We start from the raw sequence: 14,994 nt of genomic DNA, 5'->3' as shown, positions 1-14,994 counted from the left end.
TCCGTTGTACAAGATTGCCATTTGTACCTGTCCTGCGCCATGCGTTTCTATTTCTCTCTGAATGTGCTGTAACGTTGTACTATGTTGATTAGTCCCCTGATAATGCTGCTGAAATCATTGCCTGTGTCACTGATGTTAATTCTGAAATAGCCATACCATTGGTTAATGACAGGCACAGTCTCACCACATCGCTGAGACCTGTTCTTGTCATTGTTTCAGAGTGGACCCTAACCTTGCTGACCAGCCATAAAGAGGAGCCAACAAGTACGTTTCTGGTTTACAGAGAATTATGGGAGATGAACTTTAATTAATTAAGACCATTGGGATTGAATGGGATTTAAAAAGAGAAACTTGATGTCACTTTGGAAAGGCCTGATGTCACTTTGTATGGTTTGATTGACTTGCTTGTTTGCCATTTTGTTTTGTTTTATTGGGGTGTATGTCAGAGAATGTTTGCTGTTGTATTTGCTTTTATTCTTGAGGACTGTGTTCTCCCTGTATCGGTCTGTCACCCTACTCAACCTGCAAAGATGTATTTTTTAAATACTCCATCTTTGTTTTAACCCCCCCAGCTCTCTCCCTTCCTTCCCTCCTCCCCTCCGTCCTCCGATTATTCGGCAGAGGGCAGCGTTTGCCAAAGCCGTCATTCATGCTTAGAAGCGGGTGAAACCAACTACCACAGACCGCAGAAACTCTCTACACCAGCTTCCAGCCTTAAATGCCCCCCTACCTCTTACCCACCCTGCAGGAGACTGAGGCGTCAGATACCTCACAGATGATCAAGAGTATTGGGAGTTGCACAGGACCCTGTAAGCGGCTAGATTTCAGATGCTCGATAAGACTCCATCCAGCTCTTCTGGATCCACCCATAACTCTTTTGTGTGGGAGTGTAAGATGAACAGTGCCTGGTGATGGCTCTGACTCTTCATTCTTGGAAAAACCTCCTCCTCTTCTCTCCTCTCCTCTTCTCTCCTCTCCTCTCTCCTCCCTCTCCCTTGCTGTTACACTCCCCCCACTCCTGCAAGCTGACAGACTGGACATTAAAGAACTGAATGAAATGAATGATGCTGAAACTCTGCATGGAGGTGGGAAGATGGTCGGGTAGCCATGGGAGAACTCTGTAGGTTCCAGACATGTACAATGCTAATGGGAAATATCTGCTTAAATAAAAACAGAAGTGATTAAAACTGGAAATCTGAATCACTACCTGGTCTGTGTCGTGCCTGATGACTAAATCTGCAACCAGTGATTCCTTTAAAGCTGTGATTGACTAAATCATTTGTCCTGATATCTAATCAGAAATTGGTGTGAACAGTCAAAACAACTTTTAAGAGTACAAATATAGCTGCAGTGATATTTAGTGTGATCTATCAGTCTTTGCTGATGTGTGTCCTCTAATGGAAAAGTGACTGGGAAGCTAACAGACATTAACATGCTGTGTTGTTGCTATTTCAATTAACATTAACTCAAAATTGAAAAACTGGGTAAAAAGGTTCTATTGAAGTTATTTGGTAAGTGATTGAGGTATTTTTTTTTTTATATTGGCTCAGCCAGGTTATATAAGATGCCAAGTCAGCTTACAGACAGGTGACACATTTTGAAACAAAACTTTGTTGTATTTTCCTTTAATCTATATGTAATTTAACACAGTTGTAAGGTATTGGAAAAGCTTGAAAAGTGCTAGAATATGACTTTTGAAAAGGTGTATGACCCTTGTAAGTGCAGGAGCAGAAGTCAAGTTTTCTCTCAGACCACTTTTTTTTTTGAGCCAAAGTTTACAAAGTAGCTAAAAAAAACCTACTCTTAGGACTACTTGAGACTTTATTGAGTTTAAATTTTACCTGCCTTCCGAATTATAATTTTTTTCTTCTCACACCTCTGATATCAGCGCAGGAAGCAGGCGCATATTGACTTGTGATTGAATCATCCTGAAACAGTAGACAGTAATGGCATATTAACCTGATAAAAACCTTTTTAGATTGCATCACACAATCACCTGAAGACTGGAGAAATAATCACAACCTACTGTAGTCTACAGAGAAGAAAGAAAGACTGATAGTGTATTTTGCATTTTTTTTAATTGATTTACAGTGCAGTGACAACTGATTACCAACAGATGGCAACACTGTCATATTTATCTTTGAGATTGACTCAACAAACTGATTAAACTGAATCACATCAAGATACCTACTCACTTTTTTTGACTGTTAAGCATAGTAACCCCACATAAAAACTGCTACAGCCATCATAATGAGAGCGTTAGCGTCCACAGTGTACTTCCACACCGGGTCCTCCTTGATGTCAGGCAGCTTCTCTGATGCCTCAGGAGTGTCTCTCTCGTGGGCCTGGGAGCCAGACCTGTGTTCCTCTTCAGCCACTGAGAGGAAGAGGAATGTGTTAGTACTTTCTGTGAGTGTAGCTGTGTTTGTCTTTGTGACATCCTTTCTTTCTTACCTGAATCACTGTTGTTTTTCTCCTCAGCTTCTCTCCAGGCTCCTCTCTCCTTCTCCTCTTGCTCCCAGTCCAAATCCTTCCTCTCCTCTTTGGAGTGACGCAGGCTGAACACCAGACGATGGAGCTGGAAGGAACACAAGGTACATCTCTTAAATAGACAATTCACCCCCAAATCAAAATACCTATTTTTTCCTCTTACCTGTAGTGCTGTTTATCCATCAAGATTGTTCTGGTGTGAGTCACTGAGTTTTGGACATAATGACCACAGAGATGCCTGTCTTCTCTTGAATATAACAGAAATAAATGGCACTGAAATACACAAAACTAGATGCCAATGTCTTTTTCCCAGACAAGGAAAGTAAAGAAATAAAAGTACTTAATTACTGTAGAGTTTCCAGGTATCTGTGCTTTACTTGAGTATTTATTTTTCTGACAACTTTTTACTTTACTCCATTTGAACATTGCACTTTGTACTCTTAATGTTTTCAAAGCAGGCTTCTCGGTTCAGTTTTAATACATTTGAGGGGAATCATTGGACCTCATTCACCAATGTCTTTGTGAGTTTTTTCTTAAATTTGTTCTTAAGAATGGTCCTAAGAAAAATCTAACTCACATGCACAAAGGTGTTCTTAAACTGCAGTATTGTCTGTATCCTTGTTCTTTGAATCATGAATGCTGCTGTCCTAAGTGCCAGTTGTTCTTAATTAGCATAGGTAAACACCCCACCAATGGCTGCATGAGGACATGAAGACTGCAGGGCCGTGTGCACACAGACAAGTTGAGAGAGAAATTAAGAATTCACAATTAAAAATCATTGGTCAGTGGAGTGGTATCAGCAGTTTTATCTCTTTGCCATCTCAGAATCAGAGAGTGAGCTGTTTTTTGTTGTTTTTTTTAAATAACCCAATTAGAGATTACAATTTATCTAAAAGCTGTAAAACCATGAAATACACTGACACTTTTAAACACCAGCCTGTAAAACCTAAAAGCGGGTGATTATTTAGTGGAGTGTTCTCTACTTCATCGTGTTTAAAATGTGTTATTTACATACTTGTTGTGAGCAGTTTCATGTAGGAACAGTTTTTTCAAATGAACTACACTCGCACCAAAACAATCAGGATGCATAGAGAGCACAACAGGCAAAAGAACATATATGTAGTTCTGATTTAGGGATGAACTGTCCCTTTAATATATAAGGTTTTGTCTTTAGGAACTTAATATAACTAAAATTTTGTTAGTGATGATGATTTAATACTGAAATGTGTACTTGCTATACAAACATATCAGATCTCAGTAAGTGAGACGTCACCTACGTGTTGATCGTCTATGGGCTCGCTGCAGTAACTGACCAGCAGTACCAGCACTGATGTACAGAAGAAGAGGATGATTCCAAAGTGGAGGTAATGGACCCCACACACCAAGAACGGGCAGTCAGAGGGGAAAATACAGCTGCCAGTACCGAACCAGAACTCAGGCAGCATCCGACATAAACCCATCACTAGTCCGCCTATCAGGCCCCAGAACGCACCCTGGAGGTGAAGTCAGATGTTGTGTTGATATGATTTCTCCAGGTGTTTCATCAATAGTTATGTGACTTTAACGTATGAATGTGCCATCTCACCTTTTCATTGACCCTCTTAATAAACACAGCCAGGAGGAAGACTGAGGCGATGGGCGGAGCCAGGTAGCTTGAGACTGACTGGATGTAATCAAACAGCTGACCGCTCTGAGCCGCCTGGACAACTGGGATCCAGCAGATACTGATGGCCACGATGCACAGAACCCAGACCCTAAAGAGGGGGTGGAGGGTCAGGGTTAGGCCTAATAACAAGAAAGATATGGAAGGTGGAGGCGATGCGTCCAAACCTGTCCATATTGATTCAGAGTATCATACACTCATACACTTCAAATGCTGAACTTTTCATTTCATATTTAATGTATAATTGGTTCAAACTGCACTGATTTTGTAACAGAAGCCCATAATATAAACTCTTGTTTTGAAGTTGTGGTATTAACCAAATTAAAATTAGTATTTGTGTCCTCGGATTCAATTGAGAAATTTAGTCCACTTATCTTAAAGACATCTCACTGGACACACTTTACCTATACAGCTTTTGATACACTATTCATGTCTGTAACAAGGGCAACATTATGGATGTTTTGATCAGCAATAATCCAACATTTAAATCTTTAATGCCACAAAATAACAGCTATTGGCAACTTGTATGCAAAATAAGGAAGTGATCCTTCAAAACAATAAGCCTGACTTTTATAGCATTTTTGATAATGGAAGTTCGATAATGGAACAAGCTGATTGCAGAAGGTTTTCTGTTTAAGAAAAAAAAAGATGGATCAAAAAAGAATTGCAGTCGCTTTTATGCTTACTGATTTAAGAAAGAAAAATGACTGAACCAAAGTTTTTCATTACGCAACGTCAACAACTGCAGATGAATTATACTTCACACACCGACCCAAAAGACCAAATTAGACAAAAAAAATATGCTGTCCTTTTTTTAAGGACATGCTGTTTTTTATGAGCATAAATTATTTGTCACAATGTTTTATCATTAATAGGGGTATGCATCTCTCCCTTATAAGATGATCCGATGTACGGGCTGTGATGCGATTCAGGGATGCTACATTTTAATTCAGAAAGATTCAGTGAATTTTAGCACAATGCTACCTAGTATAATTCTTAACATTTGTTTACCATGTCACAAAAGCCATCTCTTTCAGCTACATTGTAAGGGTTTAAGTCCATACCAGTAACACAGACTTTACTTTAGATGGCATGATTATACTCACCAAGTTGTGGCTGGAAATACTGTTTAATATCTCTTTGTCTTGTGCTACCTGTACAAGCTCCACAGATTCCTTGTTTCCCATATTGGTTTCACCATACCATCTCCACAGGTGAGTGTTTTGATTTGTCATGCTACCACTGTACCCAGTCACTGTTAGACAGACCTTACAAATGGACAGACTTTTTGTCCAATTTTCTTCTTATAAAATCCAGACTTTAGATTTGATGGTGATGGTGTTACATTTAAATCCATCCATGGGGTCCATGGATCGATGTAGGCGCATGTTTAACATTAAAATGCGTTTCCAGTTTGTATCAGTGAATCATCATCAGTCATTCAATTTTGGGGAGACTGTAAAATTTTTCAGGAATGAAAGTCATCCAGTTACATAAGGTTTGCAATAGACAAGAGAAAGGCAGGTCTATGAGAGAAGAAAAGAGAAGAGTTGCAGAAATGCAAACGATTTGATTGCACAGAAGTTTAAGGTAACATTTTCTCACTATAACGGTGATCATTTACCTGCCTACAATGATGAGCTCGCGCTCGGTGGCCTGTGGCCTGATGCGAGTCCAGATGTCCATGGTGAAGAGAGTGCTGCTACTGTTAAAGATGGAGGCCAAAGATGACATGAGGGCAGCCAACATCACAGCCAGCATCAGACCTCGTAACCCTGCATGGAGCCACAGCACGAAGGAGAGGAGGTGGGCGGAAGAAGAAGGCAACAGAGAGAAGATCAGAGGAAAATTTTGGAAGGGGAGAGAAAAGTAAGATAAAACTTCTCTTTTTTTTAAAAGGTATAAGTTGTTGTTGTATGTCCTAACCATTTGGCATGATTGACACCACCAGTTTAGGATAGGCAATGTTGGAGCAGCCCACCTCAGTCCCACACACACTCTTACACAGCTCAGGGACAACACAGCCAACCTCATCTGCAGTTGGACAAAAACACAGATTCAGATGTCTGTCCTATATATAAGTCATACATTTACTTGACGAATGGGCTTCAAACATGACAGCTGAGTCAACACACTGAAAACACTTCTACCAGAATGGGATCTACTGCAGAGCTGTCATATTGTAGTCTATGACATTTTCTCTTGTTTATGTGAACCCTGTTTAAGGTGGGTTTGAAAGTGTAAGCCTCAGACCTGGGTAGAGGACCCTGCTGATCATGCCGGGGAACACCATGAGGAACATTGGCAGCAGTTTCAAGTAGCCACACATGATGCAGCCGGCCTTCACATCGGTCAGACTACGAGCTGCAAGGCACCGTTGGACTATTACCTGGAGAAATGCAAGACAGGATGAATTATTTTGTGAGAAATATTTGCATTATACATCTATTTTTATACACAGAAAATTTAGTTGAGGTTTGTAAGGGAATGAGTGTTATGTAGCTTTCATTAGAGTCAAATATAAGGTTATCTAGTGTGTGTTATTGTGTAACCAGTGTTTTAAAGGGTTAGTTTGGATTCACCAAAGTCACACCTTAACACAACTAACAGAACGAGCCAGCAGTCGAGCAGCAGCTGAGTTCTGTGAAGTAAAATTACCGATTTCACTTGTGGAGTTTGGTTGGTTTTTAAGTGGCTAAAATATGTTTTGCAGTTGTCCACAGTAATTCATTGCTTAACTTCCTACACGGCTACTGCTGCTGCTTCTCCAAACTGGGGGTGTATCTACTACAGTCTACTAATGCAATGACCCAACAATCCAAACTATTGCTTTAAGATGAAGAAACTAAACCAAAGCATTTCAACTGACAAGTTTAGACTGAATGGTACATTCACCTGGTCTGTACACCAGTACCAGCCTCCCACTATAGCAATTCCAAACACGACTCCAGGCCAGGGCAGGTCCCCGGTGGTTGGGTCCCTCAGCAGGCTGAAGGCGTCCTGTCTGGGGGTGTAGCAGTGGGGAGAGATGTTGTAACGTTGAGGATCCAAGGAGGAGAAATTACCTGGCATAGCAGAGCTGTATTTGGCCAGCAGAGCATTGTAGCCTCCGACTTCAGCAAAAGCTAGAAATAAAAAGAAGAAAGGAAGAGTTCTTTGTCATTTAAAGGGTTGGTTCAGACAGATTATAAAAACACGTACATTCTGCTGGATCACAGTGGTGTCTCCCGGCGCATAGTTTCATGACGCTAAATTTTGCCATGAAATTATATTGAACTGCCTTAAATTTATGGATATTCCTGTTGCACTGTAAAAAAAAAACGTTTGTCCTCCAGGACATTCACTTAAAGTGCAGTCTTAGTTTTGTCAGTTAACATTATTATTCAGGTTTACTCATGTACCTAAGTTTACTCAAAGTGCTATCTTATGTTAGTCAAACTTAAAATTATGCATTTTTTTTAACTTCAGTACACGAGTGGATCTGAATAGTAATATTAGGTTTGACAAACTTATGACAGCACTTTGAGTGAACATCTTAATCTAGCCCTTTGATGAGTAAAGTCAAAAAGGCTCAGCAGCTGTTTTCTCAATTTTTCTTTTTTTTTTTTAGAGCCAGTGTCCACATAGCAATTTTTGCTGGCATAAAGGCACTGATGGTGCTGTGGAGCGCTGGGATGAAGCACATGTGTGGTTGAAAAGGTATCTTGAAAAATTGTTTTTGCACAACCTAGAATTGGTTTCTATTATCTTTTTGCATCTATTTGTTTGGCATTTTTCACTATGAGGACTGACTGAAAGATACTTGCTCCATACACATGTGCTGGCTTGGTTTTACTCTGTCAGCCCAGCAAGGTGGGGATTTGCATCTGAGCTAATCACTCGAAGGTGTGTCTTGATACCTGCTTGTCTTCAGTTGAGTGGCTGTAAAATGCCAGTTAACCACATTCATTTATTATAAATTCTTCAGAATAAAAGTCCCCTGATATTTTGTTTTTTAAAAGTTTTTCTTATGAAGCAGCAAAAGCAGGAAATGTGTTGTTATTGTTGCTGGTGGGGACCTACTTACTTATGAAAACACAACAAGTGCCTTTCTGAAAAGTTCAGAGACTTTCAATTAGAAGCACTCAGAGGGCAGCACAAAAATGTCTCTGAAAAAAGTCGCCGGGCACAGCGCTTTTCTCCAGACAGCTGCATGCTGCCACAGATGCTCTCTCCTCATTGGGAACAAATGCAAAAACAAAAAATGCAATGCCGACACAAGGCCTTCCAGTGGAACAGGAATATCCATAAATTTAAGGCAGTTGAATGGAATTCAGAGGTGAGCTGTTATGAATCTATGGATGATCCTAAGATAGCACTTTGAGTTAAATCCTTAAGTTGACACAAAAAATAAGCCCTTAAGTTAAGTCAAAAAGGTTTTGCAGCCAATTGTTTTACTTTTTTAAGTTTTCTCAACTTTTCTTGTACTGTGTACATGTAAAACCGTTTAATGCCAAATAATAAACACACTGTATTTGTTCTTTCCTCAGTACTCCATACATCTCTTGTTGTCTGATGCTTTCCTAGCTGAAGATATGAGTCAGCTGCTGAGTCAGCAGTGTCTTCTCAACGCATCACCAGTTCACAAAAGGAGGTGGCTATTTTTCCACTGATTCCTCACCTACTTTTATCTTGTCGGCCTCCTTCCTCGACTTTGTCAGTTATCTACACCAGGATGAGACTGATATTTATTGACCTTTTATGAGAAAATCAATAAAGCTGTAAGGGGGCGGTTGTTGTTGTGTCGGCGGGAGGTGGAGAGTTTTGTGGCTCTGCAGTGTCAGCTTATTGCACACCGCTGCAGTGAAATGAATGATTATTGACCCTGGTTAATCTGTCCTGTGGTGAAGCTGCTGGGCAGGGACCATAGGCTAACCACCAGCCTGCAGGGACTGACAGAGGCCAAAACATGAAATGTATGTACTGTGAATGAAGATAATTTATCTAAAAATTAGATGTGATGCTGTACATATTGTACTCACAGTAGCCAGTGAGGACGAAGGCCCCAGTGATGATGACAAAGGTCTGAACTGTGTCAGTGTACATCAGAGCAGCAAGACCACCTGGTAACACACACACACACACACACACACACACACACACACACACACACACACACACACACACGCGCGCGCACACATGCACACACACACACACACACACACACACACACACACACACACACACACACACACACACGCATACACACTCAAACAGCTTAAAATACACACAATGACAGAATCTGAATATTTAAAGGGGTACTTCAGCCATTTTTTTACCCTCATCCCTTTTTGCCCTGTGCACCAATGAGGTTTGAACAAACTTTCTGTCTGGTAGAAGCTCGGTAACCTTTCTCCTTTCCAGTTTCCTGTACTTAGTGACTCTATGTGCTAGGCTTGTTTATGCTAAAAAGAAAACCAAATTTTGGAAGCACTGCTAGGGGACCTGTAAAACCAACATATAATCACATCTTAAGCTAACTAGTTTGCTAATCTACATAAATCATAGTTAGCTGGTTACATCTAATGGCTAATGTGAGCAAAAATGCTAGCTATCTAGCTAGCTAACCTACTCAATCATTACCTAGCTAGTAAGCTGTTAGTGTTTTGCCAGCATAACTAAATGTGTTTATTTATAGTATGTCACTTTTACAGGTCCCCCAGCAACATATTTGAACTATTTTCACAATTTGACCTTATTTTCAACATAAACAGCCTAGCAGAATACCTAAGTACAGAAAGAAAAAAAACTGATTGGCTAGTACTTATTGCTTTCATTGGTTTGGGTTGTTTGGTTTATGTAGGTCATGGGTAGGTTTTGGCATGAAGCGTGTGATTGGGGGCTAGGATAAGATTATCAGGGTAAACCAATCAGAGACAGAGTAGGGCAGGACATGCCATCCTTGAAAAAAAAAAGTCACATACAGGAAACAGGAAACGAGATAGTTGACCAAGGTTGCGCAAGGTAACAAGCTTGCTCGATTGTTATTGGAGCACTGAACCAAAACAGGGTGACTCAGGAAAGGTCAATTAAGCTCCAGAAACACTACATTTCCCACAATACAACAGATAGGATAATTCCCATACACCTTCTCTACAACCTGTTTGTAACTGGGGATTTGTGCTATAAAACTGTAGTATTCAGGCCCAAGGCAAGATAACCCTGATGACATCACTGTGACATCACTGGGTTATTCTCTTGAATGTCAGAGTGCTCCCTCTAGTGTCTCAGAAGACATTATATGACTTTTTTCACAGTCTGAAAAAAAAAACCCATTACATCAGATTTACTTGTAATGAGGATGACCATGACGAGTAAATTGATCCTCAAATTGGTGACGTGGCCCTTTAAAAGAATCTAGATAGATAACTTTATGTACCAGATTCAGTACATACTTTATATAAACAAACACACATTCTCATACATACCTGTAATAGTGTACAAGGCTGTTATGCACAGGAGGGTGATGACAGCTACGTAGATGTTCCACCCTAATGCCTGCTGGATGAACACAGCTCCTGAAAACATGTCTACCTGGAGAGACACAGACAGAAAGGGAGGGAGTGAAGAAAGAAGCACAGACTTTTTTTTTTTTTTTTAATGTTTCGACTCAGACAGGGTGACTCACTGAGATCTTGGTGAAAATGTAGAGGAACAGAGAAATAACAGAGAGGTAGAGGCTGATCCTGGTCCCTCCAAACCTCTTCTTCAGATACTGGGGCATCGTGATCACCTAACAACAGAGTACATTTCACAGTGGGTATCAATACAGGAAATCACAGAAGTCGTCATTACAGCAGTGAATGACACACTACTTACCCCAGCTGTGAGGTAGACGGGTACAAACAACCAGCCGAGCAGCAGCACGATGAACAGAGCCTGACACATTAGAAATACAACACGTTAGATTGTGCCATCCAGTCCACTGTGAGGGACCAGAACCACGTCACACTGTAAATTACAGTGGATTCAGGTGATTTTTTTTTTTTTTTTTGGCACAAACAAATATGAATGATTAATGCATCTATTCAGTGTTATAAAAATTGTAATTAATGGGAATTAAACTGCAGACTTTTATGAGTTGTGAGTCTATAGTGTGACTTACATTCCACTCAAACCCTCCCACAGCGATGCCGCTCGCTGCTCCAGTGCCTGCCAGGCCTACAAAGTGGCCACTACCAATGTTGCTGGCAAACAGAGAGGCACCAACCTGAATTACAAAAAATAACACATCAAAACCAAACCCAAAGACCTTAAGACTTGCAGAAGTACAGTACCATCAAACATCACAAAATAGAGAAAAGAGTGCAACATATTGATCCAACAAAATCAACATATATCCATATATTGACCCTTTTCTGGAAGGAACCACAAGATTTGGTTGCTTAATAAGATCCAAAAGACTGTGACCGGAATTTGGACAAACTTTTCTATAGAAGTAGCTTGATAATAGACTGAATTGTTAAGTTGCTACACTCCAGTACACTCAGTGTAGTGGGAGGAGTCGAACGTCTGGGCCCAGGAAATGATGGAAAGCCATTTCTGCCAATGTGATTTAAAAAAGACCCTGTGATTATAATTTCTTGAAATAATGACTTAGTATCTCTAAATTATGACTTAGTATCTCAAAATATTGACTTCGTATCTTGAAATCATGACTTATTATCACAAAATGAGTTATTTTGTCTAAATAATGACTTATTAGCTGAAAATGACTGTAATTATCTCAAAATAATGACTTAGAATCTCAAAATAACAAGAACCTTTCTTAAAATAATGATTTATTATCTCAGAATGATAAGAAAAAAAAAGACTTAGTATCTAAGAAATAAGTCATTATTTCCAGAACTGTATTATTTTTTCATCATATTGGCAGAAATGGGCCTCCATAGCTAAAAGAAGAGATGAACCTTAAAATACTCCCGCTGCCTGAAAGTTCAAAAAGACTGATGTTACTGTAGTAGAGCCTGGCCAGCACTGATTCTTTTCAGACCAAAACAGATTTGAGACTTTTGGTTTTTTTTTAACATGCATTTTTAGATGAATTCCTTCAATTGCTATTTTTTTCATTTAAAGAGTCATTTTTAAAGATCTATCCTGAGCAGAACATTTTGCAGTGTAAAAATAATCTTGTCAGCACCCTCTGGTGGACAAACTAAGACATGGTAACAATGTTTATAAATGACTTGGAACAAATCTTTGGCATATCTGTACTTATTATCAGCCCTACCCACACATGTAAGCTGACAGTAATAAGGTAATATCAGGCTATATATTTATCAGTTAAGCTTGACATTGAACTCACTGGCCACCAGGTCATGGTGCGCCCTGCCAGGAAATATCCTCCGACTGTCCCACGACTGGTTCTAAACATGGACTAAAACACAGACAGGACAATACTGTGATTCTCACGAATGAAATGCAACGTTAGCATTCTGTATTCAGTCATTATTATCTCCTGATAATTAGTCTCAGATTAACACAGGTCCACTCACCCAAATGCCGACACTTATAACCATAATGAAGTATCCAACGATGATGGTGATGTCTGCTGGATTGTTGATTGTCACTTTGTCTGACGAGGGATCCTCCATCGCTTTACTTTATTTAACCTGTAGCTTGATTTTATTACCTTCCTTTACTGGTAAACCTGCCTTTGGTTTATCTTTGCTTTTTACAAATCGCTAAAAACCACGCTGAAATATCAATATGACCAAATAAGAACAAGTAAAGAAACACTATTAGTCGAAGACCGGTGCATGGGCAGGTGATATTGGGTGGTCAGTGTCAAGTGAGAACTTTGGCCAGCTTTGACAATGGGCAGATTCAGCAGTTTATTCATTGGACTAATTATTAACACCAAACCATGAAAAACAGGGTTTCAGTCATATAGTTCCACTGGACTTTAAACATTTTACATGCACAAATGTAGACTTGTATCGCTGTTGCCCAAACAGCTACTGTATACGTCTCCACCGTTCAAATGTCGATTAGTCAAATGCTTTGGCAAAAAAAAGGCATCAGCAAGAAACATGTAAGCAAATAGTCCTTTAATCATTTGAGAGCACTGCTTTCATCAGAACATCCATTTGCCTTTCAGTTCACAAACTTCATTAGATTGTACAAATGGGGGCAGCTTCACGTCTCTGAAGGGACACACAGTGTGCAGGTGTGCATATGTGCAGAGAGCTTGTGTTGAACAGATTTACGCCTCGGCATAGAAAACATGCATGCGCACACAATCACTTTTCACATGTCATACAAGCTGTAAGCACACGAAGGAAAAGAAAATCAATTCATTCATTTCAAAGTGAAAATTCAGAGCGTGTTATTGTAAATGAAACAGATGGTGTGACTTTTGCGAGGTACACGAACTAAAGCTCACGTCTCTTAATTGACTAAATGACAAAAAATATGCTATATTTGTTGTGTGTCTGAGTAGTGAATATCCTACTGAAATTAAGTTCAAGAACCTTACCAACTTCACAGTTCTGGTCATACCTAACAGGTATGAATTATTATAATATTAGAAGAGCTCAAACATGGTCCCTCTGACCAGGCCTGTAATTTCATCATTTTAGGGGCAAGGCCACTTGGCCCTTTAGTGTTGTCAATTTTGAGGGAACAGAGGCTAAACATCAGGGAATAAGGCCATCAAATAAAAGAATGAAGTCCACTGAAATAATGTAATGTATTTATGGATTAAGGATGATTTTTTACTTCTGTTTTTTTCCTAATTTGCCAACACTGAGTACAGGGACACTGGAGGTCAGTGAGAGGGCAATCTATATAGCGACATAATAAATAGTGCACAATATATATTGAATTAATATGTCAAAATAATGAGAAATTCTCAAAACAGTCATTGTATAATAATGACAAGGTTTCTCGTTTTGAGATACCAATGCATTATTTTGAAATATTAATAACAATAAGTCATTATTTTGAGGAAGTTAATCATTTTAATGACTTTCAGGATCTTTTTTCCCATCACATTGGCAGCAATGAGCTTCCATAGAAGACAGCACATCCAGTAGCGCAATGAAAGAGGAGACAAGCGTATATAATGTGAATCTAGCTGTTTGTCACTTTTAACAGAGACTCTGGTCTGCACTGTAAACCACTGAATTTTTAAGTAACATCAGCCTTCATGATCAAAAAAAAGTTTTTATCACATAAATGCTTTTGTCCATATGCTTGCTCTCTTTCCCACCTCATCCTGAGGGCTCTCTCCTCCAGTCTTGGAGTGGTTCATACCAGGCTCTAAATCTAACCCACTACTGGTTTTGTGCGCTCTGTTTCACTTGATGTTGCCCAGTAAGAAACTTAAAAGACACTGGTGTAAAATGAGATGGGGCAGTGTAGCTGCAGGATGTATAATTTTTTTGAGGGTCACAAGGCAAAATGAGGAGGAATGGCCATGGTGACAGCCGTGAAAGTCCTACCCTGCCTCTGATTACTACTGTTACTCCCCGGGACTTTGATAATCATGTCCTATTAAATAACTGATTTGCCCTAATTACCTTCACCAATTAACCCCGGTATCTGCTAATGGCACTGATAACAGATTAATACTGACTGACTGAACAACAATCTTGTTTTCAGAAGTTTGATGACAGAAAAAGAAAGAAGAAATATTCAGGAATATGAGAATATCAGAGATCACAGTGTTATAATCAAGCTGTTAATAGGCAGTTGTTTCACAGGGAGTTCTTCTGATTTCTAGAAATAACCTGACAGTGTTGTTAAACATCTGCTGTTACTGTAGCTGGGAAATTGGGGAAGTTCCACTATTCTGCTCT

General features: G+C 39.6%; 1 protein-coding gene and 1 long non-coding RNA gene across 2 annotated transcripts; one reads left to right on the top strand and one right to left on the bottom strand.

Moving 5' to 3' along the window:
• Positions 1 to 2,149: 2,149 nt before the first annotated feature.
• Positions 2,150 to 13,730, bottom strand: slc5a2 (solute carrier family 5 member 2). Its single transcript, XM_084717070.1, has 15 exons — positions 12,688 to 13,730; positions 12,498 to 12,569; positions 11,298 to 11,402; positions 11,012 to 11,071; positions 10,821 to 10,925; positions 10,621 to 10,726; positions 9,175 to 9,255; positions 7,049 to 7,278; positions 6,407 to 6,542; positions 6,080 to 6,187; positions 5,778 to 5,928; positions 4,076 to 4,244; positions 3,768 to 3,983; positions 2,455 to 2,578; positions 2,150 to 2,377 (listed from the first exon to the last, which is right to left on the bottom strand). The coding sequence occupies exons 1-15, from the start codon at positions 12,784 to 12,786 to the stop codon at positions 2,208 to 2,210; spliced, it is 1,932 nt and encodes a 643-aa protein (XP_084573196.1). The 5' UTR covers positions 12,787 to 13,730; the 3' UTR covers positions 2,150 to 2,207.
• Positions 5,074 to 6,514, top strand: LOC146328199 (uncharacterized). Its single transcript, XR_014769974.1, has 3 exons — positions 5,074 to 5,367; positions 5,795 to 6,022; positions 6,380 to 6,514. It is a non-coding gene; the product is annotated as an uncharacterized LOC146328199 (long non-coding RNA).
• Positions 13,731 to 14,994: the final 1,264 nt, after the last annotated feature.

This window comes from Lutjanus erythropterus, chromosome 4 (genome assembly GCF_056507025.1).
Source record: "Lutjanus erythropterus isolate fLutEry1 chromosome 4, fLutEry1.hap2, whole genome shotgun sequence".
Classification (NCBI taxonomy): Eukaryota; Metazoa; Chordata; class Actinopteri; order Lutjaniformes; family Lutjanidae; genus Lutjanus; species Lutjanus erythropterus.
The sequence above is the reverse complement of the archived record's forward strand: the minus strand, read 5'-3'. Positions and strand labels throughout refer to the sequence as shown.